The following is a 21,567-nucleotide window of genomic DNA, read 5'->3' as shown; positions in this document are numbered from 1 at the left end:
TCTGTAGACATCTTATGGTCATGTTCTTCCCATTCGGTCTCGTTCATTGTCCTCTGGACTCATCATGCTGAGTTTGAGTCCCGAGTCATTGCCAGTTTGCCACATGGGTCAGGCTGTAACCCAGGGCTGTTAAAGAGCTGAGCTGATGGTGCGCTGGGAAGGGGTACCACTGCAGCTGTATTTGACTGTGTTTGAATGTATTTGACTTCCATATTAGCTTTAAAAAAAAAAAAAAAAAAAAAAAAAAAAAAAAAAAAAAGAAAATATTCTTAATACCTTATTCAAATATTCTCTTCAAATACTTAGTTTTTCAGCAGCACAGAAATAAAATGATCAACCAGCATGTTTGGTTCAGTCTCCAGCATGGCTTCATTATGTTGTTTCTTTGACTTCATGGTAATTTGAAAAAATTCTTGAGTAAAACAGGAAACAAAAGCCTATTTGAATAATGAAGCATTCTGTTTTATATACAATATTGTGTGCTACACTTTTTGTGGGGAAGTAGAGAATTGTGATGCGTTAATGCTCTCATAGAATCTAATAGGGATTTCTTTATTAGCTGATCACTTAAATTCCAGGCTCGTTTTAAACAACTGAAAATAAGCTTTAGCTTTCATCTTTAGTTTGATTATACTGCTGTGTAGCAAATTTGGATGTGAATTACAATGGTTCAGGTATAATCATGATGGAGTGATAAATAAGTAAATAAATGTGTTTTAATGAGTAAATACCTAAGTGAAACTTGGCATTCAGTGACCAAAAATGCTAAGTACAGTACTAATCAACCTTAAACTGATGTAACCTGATGCACTTAATTTAGAATGGCCAAAAAAATGTTGGGCTGCAGCTTGTGTTAACTCTACTTGGAAGGGAGACTATGCCCAACCATAATGTGAAATCTTTGTAATGGCTTATTAATGTAGTCCCACTTCCCTGGTGTTTTCAGCTATGTTCCAACCATTGCTCATGTGAGATCTAACAGTCTTATACATACATATTTGTAAACAAGCACATATATATGTATATTACAGTTTAGAAAACTGAATTGATTCCGAAAGGGATAAGGCAAATGCCTGAGTTGCTGCAAGGAAGCAGTGGTAGCAGGAGACAGAGGGCAGCGTAGGCCTATCCATTGATGGTGATAACAAGCTCTTAAGTCAGCTTGGCCGGTATGTGAAATTCTTTTATCCTTATTGCAATGAGCAGGAAATAACAACTGGGAATTCCAGCTCTAACCACAGCACAGCATATTTTGCTGAACTGCTGCAGCTCAAAGCCTTGCATATTGGTGAGTGTCAGATCATTGCCAGTTTGCCACGGGTCAGGCTGTAACCTAGGGCTGTTCAAGAGCCGAGCTGCTGGTGTGCTGGGAAAGGGTACTGCCGCAGCTGTCCCAGGCTAGCTTGCCACCGCTCACCCGGGGTGAGCCACCAAGGAAGTGCTGGTGCAGTTCCTGAGCAGGCTCCCTGAGCAACAGGGTGTGCAGGCCTCAGGGTACAAAGGACCAATTCCAGCTGTAGTTGTGGAGCAACGAGACTTGCTCCAAGTTGATTTTTAACAAGAGACGACAGGTTTCAGAGACAGTGCAGTTCTAGGTTTCCTGAAGGGAGCTCAGACATGAGTGAGTTTTTTCTTTTTTCTTTTAACTAGAGGGACACTGAAGGGGAGATACTTGAATGCTTGATTAATAGCCCGAGTTAATGCTTTCCCTAGCATTACTACATCTAAGGTGAGAGAATGCTATTTGTATAAAAACTTTCCACTGAAATAATTTCTGGGAAATGCAGAATTGACTTCTGCTTCTCTTTCCAAGTTTTACTTGGTAAGATCCACAGCTTTTTTGAGAAGTCCATAATATTTTTCCTAGTGCAGCAAGGTAGGAAGGCAAAGTGGGTACAAAGCAGCCATTCCTAGTCCTTTGTTGTTTCAGCAGGACATCGTAGGTGTAATGAAAAGTCAGAACTGTGGAGGCTGGAATTTAGCTGTCAAAGATAGCGAGTGTGCAGCCTGCCTTAAAAATCTGCTTCTAGTCCATATTTAAATGAGATAGACCTATATCTTGGAGATATGCTCAAACAAACCAAAAAACCTCTCCTACACTGATAGATCTTGTTAGGTAGATTTTTATCCCAATTGCTTTGTTTCTGTAATGGAGGAAATCCTGATTATACTTGTTCTGGAACAGCTCAAGCTATATCTAGACAATCGCAAATTAAATGATGTGCTCTATCTCCCAGAGCGATACAGCTGCCCTCAGGTACTGAAAGGCAATGTCAGACTTTTCAACATTTCTGAGGTGCGTTAAAGAGCAATCCCTACTCCTACATTGCATCCTTTCTGATTTTATGGGCTAAGTGACCTTCTCAGGTTTCTGAATGTTTCCTTCTTTTTGTTATTCCCCTTGCCAGGTGTTCTTCCCAAGTTTCTACTAACGGGGGGAAAATTTCAAATATTTTCTCTAGAATAAATGATTTTTTTCCCCTAAAAGCTTATTAGTAGTAGTAGTAATGGAGGACAATCACATTATTTCTATCTGTATGCTTTTTATTATGTTGCTTTTTAAAGCTTGACTGTTTTCTTTCATATAGTGCTCACATTTTAGTAGTAAAATGGTCAAAAAGAGAAAGACTGAGGCAAATATTGCAGTCTCATGAAATGAAGTAAATCAAAAGTTACAGAATTTTTTTTTTTTTTTTTTTTTTTTTTTTTTTTTTTGCTTTGAGTTCTCAGGGGAGATGGAAGTAATCAGTGCTTTGCAGAAGCAAACCCAAAGAAAGGCCAGATCTCCATAAATGGGGGCTCCCTGCCTTTTAGCTGAATCCCAGCATGTAAAATGGTTTGCATCTAGTGAGAAGAGAAGGGAACCTTACAGACTGACAACAGATCTTCCAATGAGGCTCTACCAGGCATTTTAAGAGATGCGTTGTTGGCTGCAGTATCTTTCTCCTTGAGGAATCTCACATTTGTGACTCAGTTGGCTGAAAGCGAATGTAGAATCATACATTGGGGTGGAAGTCCTAAGAAACCCTGAGACAGTGGGAAGTTGAATGAGTTTTGTACAGTGTATATGCAACCTTGACATCAGAACAGTTTGTTGCTCAAAAGAACCGAATGTATGCCTAGTAGCAAGGCAAAGTTCTAATAAATAGAAGTTTCCATTTGACAGACAGTAAATTCAGAATAAGAGTCAATGTCTCTGGTGGGGAGTAGTGGATTGCGGGAACCCTACCTTCCACTTCCTGATGTGGCTCTTTTTTAAGACCGTGTGTGTCTCTGTGAATCCTGGTAATAAGGTGGAAGTTCAGCTCTGCTCTGTGGCTGGGAAACTTACTGTCACACTGAAGGCCTGAGGGCTATGGTCAAACCACAGGATAGAGAAGGCAGCTATTGGGCTAATAGGATTTAAAATAAAATACCATTATTATTCTATGTTTTAGATTTTATTTATTTATTCTTTATTAACTGGTCATTCATTTTGTTCATGCAGAGCTGTTGCTATTCCCTTCCAGTTCTCCCAGTTTGAGTACTGGATGAAAATTAGCACAAAACATCTTATTCACAAGAAGTTCCTCAGCTTTGGCACATTTTTAGTAAGCTTTTGTTTGCTTTTCATACAAGAGCATAAGACTGTTCATATATAGGCTATCTTAAGTTAGACTGTACACATTCAGAAAACTATATACCGGGATTTTAACAAGGAAATTGGGGATCATCTAGGGTAAAAAGTACCCTAACCCTCTTAATAGTTTGTTGGGTTTTTTTCCCAAACCACTTACTTTCTTGGTTCATTTAGGCCCAACATGTCCTTCTGACAATTCCATATTCAACTATCTTTCCATCTCTCCTTTAATGAATTCTACTATAGCAGCACTATATAATATAACTTATTTAATATATCAGAAGGTATTAATTCCACTTGTACCAAGATAGCCAACACAAGGTGAAGGAGAGCCTCTTTACAATGGAGATTATTAGCATACAGATGTATGTTAATATGTAAACCAATAAAGTAGATGATAAAGGTAAGAAGGGAGAAACAAGAAAAATACTAAAAAAAGCAGAGAGGGTGGAGAAGGTAAAATGCTACCACTAAAATTACTTTTCTGAGCCTTTTTGCCTAAAACTTTGCAGAACATGGATCCACCGTGGCACATCCTTATCTTCTGTCATCAAATATAGCTGGCCAAATATCTTATGTGGGAAAGTTTTCTTGATACACTTTCTGGTAGGAGACTGGCATTCAGATGTCAAATTTCAGTTTTCTACTGGATGTTTTTAAACATCGTTTTGGTAGAAGCTGTACAACTCAGTCTAAATTTTGCATGTTTTATTTAGGACTTGGCCACAAAGCTCACTCTAGATAATTCAGATTTGAATTAGTTAAGTCTTTCATTTAGAAAACTTTAAAATCTGATGGTAATATATTAATATGACACTTTTTAAATAAAAATGTCCGCCCCCCCCCCCCCCCCAAGCAGCTCTGCTTCAAAAGTGCTTTGGAATCATTCCTTCCTGCTGAAAATCCTGACTGCATTTATTTTCTCCTAGTGTCCAACTCCTGATGTTTAGTACAACCTTTATACTGATTCATGCTTTCTGTCATCTTGTGTTTTTGTTATGTAGTCTTCTTTCTTGTTTATCCAGTTCCATAGGCAGTATTCTTCTCATTTATCTGTGAGATGTTTATTTTTTTTTCTTACCTCTTTGTAGTGTTTTTTTTTGGGGGGGGGGAGGTTGTTCTTAATATTTTGTGACTTTTAAAATCTCTTCCAACTTCTGATCTGTGAATAGGACTAGAAAGGGCTAGATCAGTATTAGTAATGCTAACAGCAATTTGTGTGGAGTGAGAAAGTGAGTAACGGAGAAGTGCCCCCTCGCCTTTTTCTCTATTCCTCATGGAAAATGAAGACAAATATGCAAACATGAAATAAATTATATATAAAAAAAAACTAGTGCTGTTGGCCTTGCTTTGCTAACAAACACCAGGAAAAACAGATAGCTCAGACTAATATTATCCAAAAACTCTCACACAAAATGGCCAGCCTCAAATTTTGGTTGAGAGCTGACTAATGAGCTAACAACCATTTGAGGATTTGCTCTGTCTAATTTCCTTGTCTAATGCTGCTTTTTGCAGTGATGAGAGGGTTAGAAATGCTGAGGAAAGCATAATGAAGAGCGATTTGAAGCATGACTTTTTCTTTGGAAGTTTTCAGAAGCCTTTCTGACAAGTCCCAGCCCACGTAATAGCTAGGGGAGCAGTGAACTCTGCCTCGAGTCCTGCCTTCCATTTCCTTCATGGCTGAGACATGTCCTGTGATTTTGATTTTTGCCTTTGGATTGTAAATTTGGAGGTCAAGGGCGAGTGTTTATGCAGCACTTCTGCTAAGTGTGAAATCTGATGTGTTTTCACCAAGAAGCTGATTTGTCCGTGTATGGTATTGCCTGTTACAGGGCAAGACCCAAGATGATGCACATCCCTTTCTCTGAAGACTTCTAGTTACTTGACATAATCTTTACTTCCGCAAATGCAGATTTTGCTTTTACAAAAGCAACTATTGTTTCTTGTGATTATTTTTTTTTTTAAACAACTTCAATATGCCTAAAACTTAAGAATAGGAAGAAAGTGAAAGTGAACAATGCTGCACGTATTTTGTGCACTTCACCCCACTTCTCATCGTATGCGCTTTCCTTTATAGGCACCCTATAAATTTTCTGCAGGCTCAGGATCATTTCAAATGATAAAAAAATGAGTTTGTTTGCCTCTTTATAATAGCGGTTATTTTCTTCATTTAATATTCTTTTTATGCTGCAGGTAACATAATGCCTCCAGTGAAGTGTTGGTTTTGTTTTTCTGGTGGAAAGCAAGAGGGTTTTAATGAGTAAACTAATTGCAAGGAAGGACAGTGTAATTCTAAGTAATAATATTTTACAATATTTAAACAGATTGAGATACTGTATTCCTCATGCTTCTTTTTTGACTTTTCGTTTTTTCCCCCTAGTACTCCAGCCTGATATTGTGCTTAGCCGGAAACTGGTCTCCTATGGCAAATGGTATAATTTTTTTTTTAAATGCTGAGGTGCATTTTATTATGTAGTGGTATGTTTATTGCACTGTTTTAAGTTAGTGCCACAATATCTTCAGATTCTTAAAGTGTTTAAATAGATGAGGACTTCTACTTGACTGTTACTGCCTTAAGTATCTACTTTTGTTCTGACAAGTAAAATTATGTGGGAGGGGAAACTTTTTCTTTGATCAGTGGTCCAGCTGAAGTGCTGAAACAAGTTTCCTGGATGTAAAAGACATATGTTAGTCTGAGAAAAGATCTTTCAGCTTGCATAGCATTTGCAATATAACCACCAAACAGTGCGTAAAATTATTCATTTATTGAATCCTAGGGAGATTTTTGTCAGTACTATGAAAAAGGCAATCAAATATTAACATGTTTATTTTCAGTGTAGCTTTTCAGTAAAATTCAAAAGTTTAAACTGCCATTACTTCAGACTGCTAAGCAGATCTTGCTTCAAATTTGGGAGAATGATAAGCACTTAAACCATGGCATGAAAATACCCAATTAAAAAAAAAAAAAAAAGGCAGAGAATATGACCTTTTTTTGTTTTTCAATTATGAAACACTGCAGAAATCTGCTCACTATCCTTGAGAATTTAAATTAAGATTTAAAGCTTTTTAAATGTTTAAAATCTATGTATATATTAAACATTTTAAAGTACTCAGAAAATAGGTCTTTATTTTATCTCTACAGCTGAAGAAAGCAAAGCACAAACAGAAGAGTTTAAATTACTTTTCTTGAGGTCAACTGGTAAGTCAGGGCAAACATGAAATTTTGCGTCTCGGTCCTATTCTCTCATAGACCGTGCTGCAAAACCCCAAGAGTTTGAAGTGAGTTCTGAGAACGTAAAGGATAAATCAATAGATGACATCTAGGAATGATGCAGGATTTGATAATCATATATGTGGAACCATAAATCAGTTCTTGAGCTCTTTCTGCTGTCTCCTGGAAATAAGAATGTGGCTTGTATGAAAACATGTTTGTTAGACCATTAAGAGTTATATGCTGGAAAGGAAGTATGGTTATTAATAGTTAGCGACGACATTGTTATATAGTTTTTTCAATGCCTGATAGTGGGAGTATGTAATCACTGCAGAGGTTTACTAATGTTTTTGTGCCCTTCTCCTTGAAAATGTATGGTATGTTTCGGCCTTAGCTATGAATTTCCTTTAATTGTTTTTTGTTGCTGCCTAAACACTTTGAAATGTAGGGTGTGGGAAAAGAGTAGGTTGATGCAAACTCTTTGTGACATTTTTAGTAGCTGCTCAAGGTTTCTATCAGGCAGAGTAAAACTCAGCTGCTGCATTAAACTGACAGTTTTTCAATAGGCGGTGATATGAAATGTATCTAAGAGACGCTGGGAAGAAATTGCATGTGCGCAGACCCCTGAGTGCACCCCAAGAACTAACAGCTCAGCTTCTAGCCCTGGTCTCCTGTCTTGGGATAGTAAGTGCTGGGTATATTTGACCTCTATGTGAAACAAAAATAGTATTTGGGGGATGTTTTAGACGAGATCATACATTTCAAACTGACGCTTCTGAAGAGTTACTGCAAAGAGATGTCAAAATGATAATCAAAATAAAAATTACAGTAATCTAACTGAAAAAGTAATGATTGACATCAGGGATTTTTTTAATATGGAAATTTTTCATTCCTCCTTCTACCCTAAACTAAAGCTCCAAAAGTATGACTTTTCCTCCAACTTACTAGCCCTTAGTAAGATTTTGTAAGTATGGTTGCCAAATAAGCTGCAGAATATTCCCATTTATCAACTCAATCAGCTGTAGTCTGTGGTGCAATCTGTCACTTGTATGCTTTTTTTATTTATTTATTTCCTTAAATAACTGATGACTGTTTCTGTGTTTGTAAAGAAATGTTCCTTCCTGGCTGGAAAAAAATGGCCACTGTGTAGAAAAGGCACACACCTTAAATTACGGTTGTGACACCTACTTGATTTCTCCTGCTTTTGCCAAGGAAATGCAGTAGTCAGTATTTCTGTGTTAAATCTTTGTTAGCTGGACACTGCAGTGCTTTTCTCTGGCTTATCAGATTTTTTGTAGTTGGTGGTGTGATATTTAAAATTCATGGCAATCCCCCCCCCCCCCCCCCCCCAAAAAAAAAGACATTAGTTGCAGGCGTGATGACTTTCGACATTGTCAGCGCTGGAGATGTGTAGCTGTACAACTCACTTCTGTGTTCGGGACAAGACTCATACCGTGTCTTTCAACACCTGTATGTACACCTCCGCACCCATGTGCCCACACTGAATTGCCCTCCTCTGGTGATGTGTGTAGAAGAGCTAATAAATACAAAGGCAGCATTAAATGCTACTTAACATGGTCACGGAACAGTTGTGCTGCAACGACCAAGCTGCTTTGTGTGGGGCACGAGAACGGGGATGGACGGGAGGGAGCTTGGCCCCAGTGCAAGAGCTGAGGGGGACGGAAATGCAGGTGACCTCCAAACCTGCTCAATGATCTGGGCGCGTGAGGAGTTCGGCTCTACATCGTGGGATAAGCCCTGGCAGGGCAACGGAGTTAAAGGAAGTTGCTTGCTGCTCCTTCCAGAAAACAGAAGATCTGTGTGGGGCTGCTGAAGGAAGCAAAGTTAGAGCACACCTCAGTTTTCCGTAAAGAAAAATGAAGTACTAAATTGTAGTCTAGAATTGGGGACTAAGTGGATTTGAGCATGCAGCTGGAGGGGCTAAGTTTTATCCATACTGAACTGTTAACCTGTGTGAGCAAAATGGAGAGGAAAAGAAAAAAAAATATGTATACAAATTCCCCCCCCCCCCAAAAAAAAAAAGGTGAGCTCTGCCAAAACTTTCCGTTTCAAGAACAAGAGTTCTTTGCTGATTTTTTTATTACTCATTAGGCTTGGGGGGGGGGGGGGGGTTTCAACTTTAAGTGGATTACTGTCATTCCAGTTCTGTGTAGTGGGGTAACTTGGCGTTAGAGTATTTTACACACTTAGCTTGCAAAGTCTGTTGAGAGTGAAAAAGCACATCACTTGATTTTCTTGGGCTGGAATGTGAATAACTGGTGGGAAAGCTGAGGCTTGTCTAAACAAGGAAATAGCCCAAGAAATAAAGGTCTGTACTGGCTTTCTGAGCGCGTACTTACTTTACAGTGTCTGTGAGGGAATTAGTTTAATTCCTGTTGTGCAGCCCGAAAGGGGACCAAGCTCTGAACTGCGCAGAGCACTGCTCTGGGGGAAGAGGCTGGTCTGCCCAGGCTGTCAAAGCGCGGTTGCTCCTGCCCTTCTCACTTGCAGCTTACCTGTAGGTACCTTCCCCCGAAGGGCACCTGCCACTTACAGCTTGTTCCTTCCTCTCTTATCGATGCGGCGGCGCTCGCTTGGTACGCCGTTGCTGTTACATGCAGCTCTGTTATCTTAGTGAAGTTTACACCACAGTGCGATAAAGACGGGGGCCTGGGCAAGATTTCAAGCCTTTGAGGACAGTTGGTCCTGTTCTATGCCAGGCACCTTGAACTTCATAACCCTGGCTTCACTAAAAAAAAAAAAAAAAAAAAAATTTAAAAAGGTGTAGGGTTTGTTTTTTGTTTGTTTTTGTTTTACCTTTTTCTTAATTCTGTTATGCCCGTGGGAGTCGCACTGTGGAGCTCATCTTTACAGGAGATCCCAGGCGGGGAGGAGAACCCTGCAGGGCAGGTCTTCTGCTGGCCCTTAACCACAACACTGAGCGCTGCCTGGAGCTGAGAAGCGATGTGCGGGGAAGACCTTCCCGTGCACCATGTTGTTCTCACGGGCTTCAGTACCCAGCAGCTGCCCGCGGTCACGCCGCGGCGCTGGTCCCTTGGCTCTGTGGCCCCTGCACCCGTTGCCGCTGATGGGAGAAGGTGACTCTGATGAACAGGCAGGAGCTGCCCGGCTCCTTAAATGGGCCCTCTCCTGGGCTGCTTCCCTCCCGCTGCCTTCGAGTACACGCAGCTCTTCCCTGGCGCTGTTGCAACAGGCTGCGCTAAATTCAGTGTTAGACTGATTTCAGCAGGCTTTAATGGTTGGTGTCACGCTGAGTGTGTGAAAATTGCTTTATTCTTTCTAAAATACCCCCATCTGTCGTGGGAATGTGCCGTTACTTGAGGGAACGTGAGTGTGAATAAGGAGGATTCCTCAGGAGCTGAAAGAGATGTAGCATTTTCATATGGCCAAGGTTAAATTACTCCAAATATCCTTAAAATTACAGTATTAAGAAGCAAGGCTGTTAAGTATGAGCCATTCAGAAGATATTTAGAATTGGGGGGGGGAGGGGGGAGAACAAATGCATCAGTCTTTCTTCCCAAAATGTCAGTAGTTTTGTTGCTAGGCACTGTAGGTACTGTGTGGCTTTTTTTTTTTTTTTTTTTGGGGGGGGGGTAGCCTGTAAATTGAAAGGCACTATCTGGGTGATGCTGTAATACTTCAGTGAAAATCTGCATCACGGTCCTTATGAAGTTCTGCTCCCTTCCTTTCTCCAAAAGGAAGGGAGGGAAACCATCTTTCTTTACATGATTACTGTTAAAATTAGCTGAAATGGTAGGTATTTAAATGGAAGTAGTAGGCAGCCTAATGTGGAGGACCATCGTCATTTATTGGCCTAGGCAGCCTGGGAGAAAAACAAAGCAAAACAACCTGCCAGATATGTTTATTGAATTTTGTCTTTTTTTCCAGATACCAGTTGAATTGGGAAAGATGCACCGTTAACTTCCATTCCTATAGCATCTCAATGTGTCTTGGTGCATGTGTAGAGCTTCAAAGAAACAGTTAACTAAGACTTGCCACACAGCACAATTGCACCCTAAAGAAAGCAAATGTATTTGTTACATTTGTTTAAATTAATGTTCCTGCCCCACCCTGATAATCATGATAATTGAACAACTTAATTAAATTGCAGATTACATATGCAGGCTTGACTCTAGTGTAATCTTTTGTTGCACATAAACAATCCAAATAAAACAATGGTTCCATACTCTTATATGGAGACCTCTTTTAATTGCTCTATACTTCATGCTCTGTTTTTTTTTTTTAATTCTATATTTTAATTTTTTTATGTATTCTTTCCTTTCTCAGTTTTTTCATGTTTAAGGTCACCTTTTCTTGCTCCCTTTTTGCATCTGTTGTTTTCCATCATTTTCCTATTGCTCATGTTATTTTCTTCCATTTTAGAAGTGTCTTGGTCCCCTCCCCCCCCCCCCCGATCTCCTCCTCCATCTTAGGTGTTGAGGAACCTGTGTACCTTCTCCTCCCTCCTCCAAAATCTCACTAGTCCTGTGTGTTTATCTTCCTTGTCACAGTGCAGCACCACTGCCAATAGCGATGCCCAATTTTTTGTTGTGTTATATATTTTATTTATTTATTTGGAAGATGTCCTTGTTCTTGTGCTTTCCATGCCATGACTGTCATCTTCCTCCTTTGCGGTCTGGCAGACACGGGTGTGAACAAGCAACCCAAAACATGTTTCATCTGACACCCTTGCTTTTGCCACCCCATTTAACTCCTGGAGCTGCAGAGCTCCTGCACTGCCCCTTGCCTGGAAGCAGAAGAAAGACTGAGGTCCAGTGAGACAAACTGAGGAGGTCGCAATTCAGAAAAGACTCTTTAGAAAGAGAGGAAAAGGAGACCAGCCTGCATTGCTAGGATGTGAGAGGGAGCCCTGAATCCCCTAGGAGGTTCCCAGGGAGGCTGTTGCTGGCTCTCCGGGTCTTGCCTTAATATTGGCATGCCAGCTTTTCATGTTCGGGACCCTGTTTGCAGAGGGGATGCCTTAGCAGCAGCAGGAAGAGTGATTCCCAGGAGGGGCCAGAAAGGCAAGTGCATGTCTACAGGCATGCTTGTCATTCCTCCCAGCGGGCAGCATTGAAGTGCAGTGGGAAGCAGGTCACGAGCAGGCAAGTTTGGTCTCTCTCTTGTTGCTGCTTTGCTGTGTTTCTTGGGTGCGGTTTGCGCTTGAGTTTCAGGCGAAAATGAAAAGCTGCATGGAAATAGCTCTAACTAGTCAGCGTTCTGTGGTGTGCATTTAATGTAAATCAGTACGGCTTGCGTGAAACTGGAGTCGTGCTTGGAGCGTCTGAAATGCTTTACTGTTTCCTCATACATTTATTCAGAGAGGGACGTGATTCCCCTCCCAGTCTCTCCACCCCTCCCTCAAATCCATAAAAGCATACAAAAAATGAATTGCATTTGCACTCTGTGGTTAACACTTCAGGCTTTATTTTTGTTATGATTTAAGATGTGTAATTGTATGATGCTAATTCCAGGGTCAGCTCCTTAAGGATGTGGATTGATCAAACTGTGTTAAAAACATCTAGTTAACTTTGTCCCGTTATTCCTGTTAGTCTGTTCAGAACCTTGCTCTTAATGGTTAGAAACCATATGTGTAAGCAGGGCATGTATTTTATCAGTTTGACCATGTCTTCTTGCGTCCCATTGCTCCTGGACTAGGCAGCTCTTCTCCCCCCTTCAGTTTTATTTCCCTTGTGCTCATAGAGGGGATCAGTATTGCCTCTCATACTTTTCTTCATCTGCATAACCAAGCCAGGGTCTCCTGTTCTCTCCTCATACAGATTCCTCTTTTTTTTTTTTTTTTTTTTTTTTTTTTTTCCTCTGCAACTATGCTGGTTTGAATCTTTGAATCTTTCTTAAGTTGGGAACACCTGGGTAACAGTGGTGGTATTACAGATATGTACCCAAAATCCTTTTTTCTCAAATACACTGTGTAGGTAACTTGTAGCCACCAGGAGAGAGACATGGTGTATTGTGCTTCTCCATGCTGTTAATTGAGTTCTGAATTTTTAGAAGAATCCTGTTTGCAGAGTATGATGAAATGAGGATTGCAGTATGCATTTTGAAGCTGAATGGTAGCAGTCATTAGCTTTAAAGTACAGTTATGTTCCAAGAAGTAGCTTGGTAAGAGGAATAGCATGATAGTTTCTATATTTGAGCATGTTAATCACTGAACACTGTTCCTGTTCACATTTCTAATGGTAAATCTAATTGTAAGGTTGACAGCTTGTCATTTTTTTCCACTTATTTTTGTGGTACTACTTAAAATTCATTTTCAGCTTCATTATTCTGTTAGAGTTTAAAATGGTTCCTAGCTATTTTGAGACTTGTAGCTTTGGTGATTTATGGTAATGATTAGGGGATGGTCAAGAATAATGCCATGAGGGCAGGATTTACAGGTGCTGATTTGTATGTAACCTTTTATAGTGATGTATGAATTTGAGCAATAGCCTTTTGGGTAAGTTTGCTTGGTGTACTGGGCTGAATTCCAGGCCCAAACTGGAAGAGATCCTGCAGCTGAGACAGCTGGACACCTAGGACATGGCAGGCATGATCAATCTGCTGGTTCAGGAACTGGAGAGAGAGTGAATTTGAACCCTACTCTGAACTCTCCTGTACTCTGAGTGCTATGACTAGCTATGTTCCCCCCCTCCCCCCCAATCTATTTCTAAGCTACAGCATTTCTGAGGATCTTGGCTTATGTTAGTGATGACATTCTCATGCATTGTGTCAAGTGTGCTATTTATCAGAAGGTTTGGACTTAATTGCTGCAACACCTTCAAAGTTGGTTCTCTTGTATGCAGTTTGATACAGCTGAACTGCCACTGATGAACAAGTGCTCTGTTTTGTTTTGATTATACTTAGGGTGTAGGCAGAATCCCTTTTTCTTACTCTGACTCGTCTGTCTTGTTTATCTGCACAACGTGATCACTCTCTGCAGCTCAGTTGACATGACCCGTAAGTTTTGGTGACAGATCAGGCCAATCAGAGCATTCTCCCTTGGCTGATACTGGTGTCACTTGTGTTTATTACCTTGCAACCACTCATTTCTTCTATTTCTTTGTATCTACTGTGCAGCTTTCTTCCTTTCCTTTACCTGCTGGTTGCTGTTACTTCCCTGAATTCAGACCGTATAGTGGTACTCCTCCCCCCCCCCCCCCATATTACCTCCTGCCCAACCAAATGCTGTGCAGTTTCCCTCCTTCTAGGAATGAGGTTGTGAGGCTGCAACCAGTGCCTTCCCCCATCCCCCAAATCCTTGGTTTAACTCTACATTTTTTTTCAAGTCCTCAAGGCTTTGAAGTACTAATGTGACACTTGAATATTCATCGGGTAAAATGTCACATCCAACTGCGTAGGTGCGTTGCACGGAGAGGAAGAGCAAAGGCCCCTGCCTGGGCTGCCCCGCAGCAGGATGCTCGAAGGTGGCTGCTTGCGCTGGCAGCCACCTGCCTGTCCCGGGAGCTCGTGTATCACCAGCTACAGCAAGGTCGGTGGTGCAGTGCCCTCCGCCAGTCCTCCCTGCATGCCCAGTTGACAGCCCCTGCCACACCTTGGGCTTCGGGCGCAAAGCGCTTTCCAGGGATGCTCGGGGATGTGAAACCCAGCCCTCAGCCTCCATGGGAAATACCTTCTGCAAACATTTTCCTTGAATGAAAGCATGTTTATAGACTGATAAGAAATACTCAAATCTGAGGGACCTTCAAAACAGAAAGCTGTGGGGATTTTTTTTTCTAAGTATGAGAAGCAGCTGATACTCCTGTGTTTTTTTTTTTTTTTTTTTTTTTTGTAAATGATTGAACTGCTTTTATGTACAGTGGGTATATTAAAAAAAAATACTATATCACACTGCAATCGTACTGTGGAACTCTACCATAGTACCTTAACAGCAAAAGCTTTGAATGACATGGCTGTATTAGCTTATGAATTAAGTAACTTTGTGTACCTTTTCCTGTGGCTTTCAACCAAACGGAGAAGTGCGCGAGAGGGCAAATTCTTTTGTTGTTGATAGCATTCCACATTAACGAGAAGGAATTTCTTGCCCATTGTTTATGAAGTGGAAAGATTGCAAATTGCATAATCTTTTTTTAATCCAGTAATATGAAGAAAAATTTTAACCTTGCTCCTGCTAGGCAGTTGATCTGTGGCAGGTGCAGCACGTGGGTGCTGTAAGACACGGCACCTGTATTTTGTCATATATTGGGCTGGGGGGTGTGGGGGGGGGGAGAGGAGAAAGGGGAGGAATGTGAAGGAGAGAAAACCCCATAACTAAGGAAGCAGCAAAGCTGAATACAGTTTGGTTTCTCTCTCCCCCTCTTGCCTGCGCAGCAACCAAGCCCAGATTCCAGGTGCCGTATCCCAGAATCGGGCTGTAATCATAGAAACAGAATGTTCCTCCTCCTCTTCCTCCCCTGCCAAGAGTTTCTGGGTGGTGAATGTCAGTAGCTGGAGTTATTTTTAAAGGCAAGAGGTGAGGCTTGTCGTGCAGAGCTGGAAAGAGGGCGTTTGTTTGCAGAGCCGAGCTGACATCAAAGTGTAGATTGCTACCTACTGGCTAGCCACTGCTTTATGCCAGGTAATCTTTAACGTACCAGTCCGTCACCAAGATCACACGAATCAACCTGCATGCATGCAGGAAATATGACCTGTATTTATGATCCAGAAGACTGCTTTTTTTATTATTATTATTTCCATGAGCTGGACTTCGACATTTAGAGGTTCATACTAATCATCTTGCAAAACCTGCTCAGTGCTTTCAACTAAGCAACTGCTTTCTACTTCTCTTCGCAGGATAATATAAACGTTTTTCTGAAAGCTTGCGAAAATATCGGACTGAGAGAAGCTCAGCTCTTTCATCCAGGGGATCTTCAGGATTTGTCCAGTCGAGTTACAGTCAAGTAAGTTTTGTGGTTTTGTTTTTTCCCTCCCCTCCTTTCCCTCAGCTGGTCATAAAGCTTTTGAAAATACATTTCCCAGTCCATCTTTTAAAAATGTTTGCCTATGGAAAATTCTTGTTTTAGTCTGGTAAGAGCTATTTTGAATTGTAGTGAAGGCTTTAGCATTTTTAAAGGTGGTAGATAAGATTTGCACAACTTTAACTTAGAAAGTGAAATTATTAATCTAGTGTTAGTACCTCACACACAGGCAAACTACTTGTTAGTGAATATTACAGCATTTAATAATGAAACAGAAGCTGTTCAGGTTGCTTTAAATAGAGTAAAACTAACTGATGAATTATATAAAAAGCCTGACTTTGCTTTATGCTTTTGAGATTACTGATGTAAAATCTGAAAGGCCAAAATGGTACTGTTGATACTTACCTGAATTGCTATGAGGCTATTCTCATCATTTCAAATATTAATCAGATGTTTGTCACCGAATGTTATGTCTCCTGTCAAGGTGTGTCTGAGTGGAAACCAAGTACTAAATTGCACAAGGAGTAACTGTCATGTTTACAGAGGACTGTTTTCCTGTGAAATAGAAGTGATTTGGTTCTGGTATATAATTAGTGGATTATCAAATATTAGGACTACTGAGTGTCCTAATATGAGCTTGCTACTAGTTTCTGAGAAATTAAGATGGAGCTTTAGTATGTAGACACATCATGAGTGTTTTAAGATAGAAGTATTATGGAAAAATATCTCCTTGGGGTCCTTCACTTTGTTACAGTGTTAGGTGTGTTGATACATAGGATTTTTATTATTCGGTCTCCAAACAAGAAAGGCTCTGTGGCTTGTGCTAGATTCTAGTCTAGTGAGTTAAACGTTAAGAATTAATTCCTGTCTTAAATTACTAGCTTAATAATAATAAAAAAAAAAGGCATGGACAGTAATCCTTCTGTAAATACATGAAAAAACATTGTGAAATGGCACGTAAGTAGTTTGCTAATAGGAAAGAAATATCCTGTAGGTGGATTGGATGGTAGTATGCTGACATTCTCAGCCTGGTTTCAGACTGAAAGTTAATATGTATTGAGCTCTGATACTTAAGGTGGAAATGCGTTTTCCAGTGTTTGACTCATACCTGAAACATAATTTCTTGCAAATGTGGTGTTTAGGTTTTGGCATCCTTTCAGAAGGCTGGTATTCCTTATACTGGTTTGTATGTAATGCTGAAAGTCAGAGGACTGGTAACTCTATCACACTTTAATTATTCACAAAAGCCTTATTAAAGCCTTTTTAGTTGAGATTTAATCCAAGGATGTAGCAAAGAATGATGTGAAATTGTCAGGAGTTGGTGTTCAGCAGTATAAGTAATGAAAGTAATGACAAACAAACCCAAAGGAGGTCAGGTAGGTAGAGTTAGCACACTGTTGTGCAAGGTATGTTGTCCAACTTGTCCCTACATTAACCACAGTGCCTAAGTGAGGTCAGCCATGAAACTGATCTAGTGGGTCTGTAACTGGACTTTTTTTTTTTTTTTTTTTTTTTTTTTTTTTTTTTTTTTTTTGGAGCCTTGCAGCTTCACTGGTTTCCTTCTTGGCTCCAGAAGTCAAGAAAAAGGCTGGAATTTGGATTTGGATTTGTTGGAAGGCAGCTGGAGTATTATATCATATCTGCTGGGCAATAGATTATTGTCTTCCAAAAAAAAAAAAAAAAAACCACACTGCAGGGTCACTGATCACTTCTTATTGACAATAATGCAGAAACTCTGGGTTAGAGTGGAAGGAGCTTCTAGTGATGTAGTCGTGCTCTTTTATTTCAATGTAAGTTAAAATTTCCACGTTATACATCATCTAACAGTTCCCCAGTATGTTTTAAAATGCTTATAGAGTAATTAAACTTCTGAAGCTGACCCCACTACAAAGCGGTAGCATGTTTTGACATGTTTAGGAGTTTGGGAAGGGATAGAAGAGGGGGTGTTATTTCTTTCATCTTTTGGACTGAAAGGTGTACAAAGATAACTTTTTTTGAGACATTAATTGCATGTCAGTGATTATGTAGGGGCAAACTAGTCTTCAAAGGGTTTCCAGAAAGTCGCGTGTGTCAGCAGAGAAATGCTGTCTGATTAGAAACTTTGTCCTACTTTTTTAAAAAAAAGTTGATAGAGGTAATTTTGTATATTCAAGCTAAATTACCATTTTCTTCAAAATTCGTAGGATGCTGGGCATCAGAACAGGCATACTGTTTGTTGTAATTGCTTATGCCTTATCCTCTAACTGTGGTGTCAGCATTATTTACTTCTAATTTCCAGTTGTGAACAGCGAGAACTTCTCATATGATAATTTTTTATAAAAGATGACATCTCCGCCCCTGCTGCACTTGGCCTTTTGTCAGTTTGTCTGGTTGCTTGTTGACCCCTTTAACACTTCTGGCACTCCAAACATCCTGCAGTAAGAACTGACTTTTTCACACAGTGCATACTTAATGGTAGGTATTTCCTCTGCTGCCTGATGGCTACATTTGGCACCTCCTTAATCTTTTACCGTCCCACCCCTTCAACACCCATGGGACCTCTGTCTTGTCCCACCTTGATAGTCTGACTGTACTTGTTGCTCTGCAGAGTACCCTTACTGATAGGAACATCTTTTGTGTCATCACCAGCATATGGTAATGGTGTCAAACCTTTAAGATTTTTTTTGAAGGTTTTTTTTTTTTTTTAAAGAGCTTTTACTTGTAAGTAATGTTCTTGTGGCAGCAGAGTTAAGGCTAAGACCACCTGTTACTGAAGTCTTGCAAGAAGCTGTACTAAGAAATAACAGTGATCAGTTTATCTTCCTTTTTGATAATGAGGTTGCAACTTTCACCTTTATTGTGTTTTATTTAATTGAGATTATGTACAGCTATAATGTGAAACCCTTTTCTGTAATTACTGCTCACATCTGGACAGAGAAGGTAAGAGACCTCTTAAATTTCCAGTATGTTGGTCTCCCTCCATTACAAGGGATTATGTGATTATCCTTTTAGCAAAGAAGCAGCTTCTTGATTTTGTTTAGGAATTTGTTTGAAGAGGACAGGTTAAAAGTACTCACTTCTGTTCAGAGCATTGCAAACATCATGCTTTGCCAGATCACTGATGAGACTAGTAGTAGAGCAAAGTGGAAAAATATACTGGCATGGGCGGTTTTGTTTCTGTTGGTGAAAATGAGAGTATATCTCAATCAATATTTCAATCTTTGAAACTTATAGTTCAGTCTGTAAATCTGCAGATAGTACTACTCAGTGGTCTAGTATAGCAATGTGTCATGTATTCCAGTAAAAAGCTTGCAGATGAAATTTTTCCTCATGTACAATGTCTGGCAGTTATGTGCGTATCTTCTTGTTTCGTGGCTAGTTTTTTGTGAATATATATGTCCCTCTTCAGTTCTTTCAGTAATTTGATTTGTTCCTTTTTCTTTAACCTCTGTTTTTATTATTTTTAATCAGAGGAGATACTTTAAAAACAGGGAAGGCCTGTTTTATGTGTATGATAATTTAAGGTTGTCTTAACATTTCATTTGATTCTTTTTCAGTTATAGCAAGGAGTGTAACATGAGCTTAGTGACTTTCAGTTGTCAGTACAGTTACTCTTTAGAAATGCTGAGCACTTCATTACCCAGCTCTTTAAAAGTGACACACCCAGCTGTTCCCAGCTGTGGAGGGGTTCCTAGTAAAGTAGTGGAAGTGAGAGTTTGCGTTGACAGATACCCAGCTTCAGGTTTGACTGAATTTGTTATCCCAATTAGCAGTTTTAAAGGAGGCAGATTGAGCAATCGCGCTGACAGCATAAGCAAGAGTTGTCTTGTCTCTCAAGCAAATTAATTCCTCCATCTGAGTAAATTCTACTTCTGTAGAAGTTCTTCTACTTAAAGAACTTCATTAACTTCATTACATACAAATCATAAATCCAAACAAGGGTGGGTTAAGACAGGAAAACATTAAAAAGGCACTAAGCCAAAAACTTATGAAAGAATTCACTGTGTTAACTTTAAATGGTCAACACGAAATGCTGTCACAAGCCTCTGAGCCCTGATATTAACTTCACTATATCAATTTCATTCTTCAATAAAGTATCAAAATATTTTATTTTTGTTAAAATTATTACTGTAAGGTTACATTTAGAGTAGGTCTCAAATGAAATTCAAAGAAACTTTGTTTCCTAACATAGCTGGAATTCTCTTTTCAGCTTTTAGAACTTGATATTTGGATAAAGCCTTCATCTTTTTGGTACTCCTTACTACTTGGTGTATACATTATTAGTCCTGTACACTGAATGGAGCTGAGTATAAAGCAAGCAGAAGACACTGTCAGAGAAGTCTTGCTGAAGTGGGATTAAGTGCAGAAGTGGGATGAAGTAATGGAGCTCTGACTTTACCCTTGGCATTTCTAACTTGAGGATAACTTTTATTGTTCACTTAATGTTCCCTAAGCACAATTATTTTATGTAATGTCCTAAAACAAAATAAATCTCCCAACAAATTTGAATTCAATGCTTTCTGTAGCATAAAGCTCAGAGCTTTAAAACTAGAGCTACCTATAGACATAAGTAATACTTGCTACCTGTCATGTTGATCCTTTTGTGTTTGTGCGTTTTGGCAGCTTAATTTTTGAACTCTTTACTTCAGAGGTAATATTTTATGAATTTAAAATACCATGAAAAAGTTGGTCAAAAATTTGATAAAGTATAGCCTAGAAAGATCAAATAGTTCACGAGTGATGTGGTCACAAGGGTGTACTCTGCTACTCTTCATCTGTTCAGAGCAGGATGCCTTTTCTGGGATTATCTTATGACGAAACTCAAAGAATGATCGATTATACCAATATAAAATAGTTTTAATATATGTACAGAGTCACTACTATCCACATAACTGTTATCCCTTACTAAGGAATCCTCTCCTTATAGCAAAGACTGAAAGTTAGTCTTACAACACTCTTGAGTTTAGCTGAACATGAAACCTCCTTTAATACCTACTTTCCTTATGCCATAAATAAGATTACTGTAATATCAGTGCCTCCTTTCAGTGGTGAAATTCCTCTCTTATCTTTTTGGGCTACAGCTGCTAAATATGCAGATATAATTGAGTGCCTAAAATACTAGCGAAGGAGGAGGAGAGATGGCTTGAATGCAGATGTAGCATCTTTTACTTCTGTGTTCAAGCCATTAGCATCTACTTGTTCTGTTCTTCATGTGGTGGTAAAATAACTGCATACTACTTAGCAGATTTTAGCTTGTAATACGAAAATAACTCTTTATGTAAGATGATGTTTCTCATAACTTTCATGTTCCTCTTGTCTGATCCTGGGGAATATGCCTGGCTTCTGGATTCCACTTGTTTCCTGTTCATGATGCTTTCTTCTACAGGGTTGGCAAAAGCAATCGAAGGTTTCTGTTCATATGTGATGAATGTTACTGCTGCTGAATAGAGCACTGAAGAAAGCATTCTGAATGGAAACCCCTGGAAAGGTGGTCTTTTTGAGCGGAGAGTTATTGTCAATGCTCTTAAATAATAAAAAAGAAAAAAATATTGTAATCTAGCATCTGGAATCATGCTGACTAGTACACATGTCCATTTAGAAAGGTTAGTGGTATTCTTCATAACTGTGCAGTAAGACTGAAAGCTTTACCAAAATTTACGATGGGGAAAAAAAAAAAAAAAAAGAATCACCTTGTGAATAAAAGAATCCTCAATTTAAGAGAAACGTAGTGACTTGGTGTGGAGAGACTGAGGGTTTCTGACTCTTTGTCATGAACATCAGGCAGCCAGGTAGAAGGGGAAAGGATGGAAAAGTGGAGGTGG

General features: G+C 39.6%; 1 protein-coding gene across 10 annotated transcripts in view; it reads left to right on the top strand.

Moving 5' to 3' along the window:
- Positions 1–21,567, top strand: part of LMO7 (LIM domain 7) — a 131,208-nt gene that overhangs the window by 40,769 nt on the left and 68,872 nt on the right. For all 10 annotated transcript variants that reach the window (XM_062566895.1, XM_062566891.1, XM_062566890.1 and 7 more), the window contains exon 4: positions 15,642–15,748. In XM_062566895.1, coding sequence (XP_062422879.1) covers positions 15,642–15,748 — 107 coding nt within the window. The remainder of the gene's footprint in view (positions 1–15,641; positions 15,749–21,567) is intronic.

Source organism: Rhea pennata, chromosome 1 (assembly GCF_028389875.1).
Source record: "Rhea pennata isolate bPtePen1 chromosome 1, bPtePen1.pri, whole genome shotgun sequence".
NCBI lineage: Eukaryota > Metazoa > Chordata > Aves > Rheiformes > Rheidae > Rhea > Rhea pennata.
This window is presented reverse-complemented; position numbering and strand designations above follow the sequence as displayed.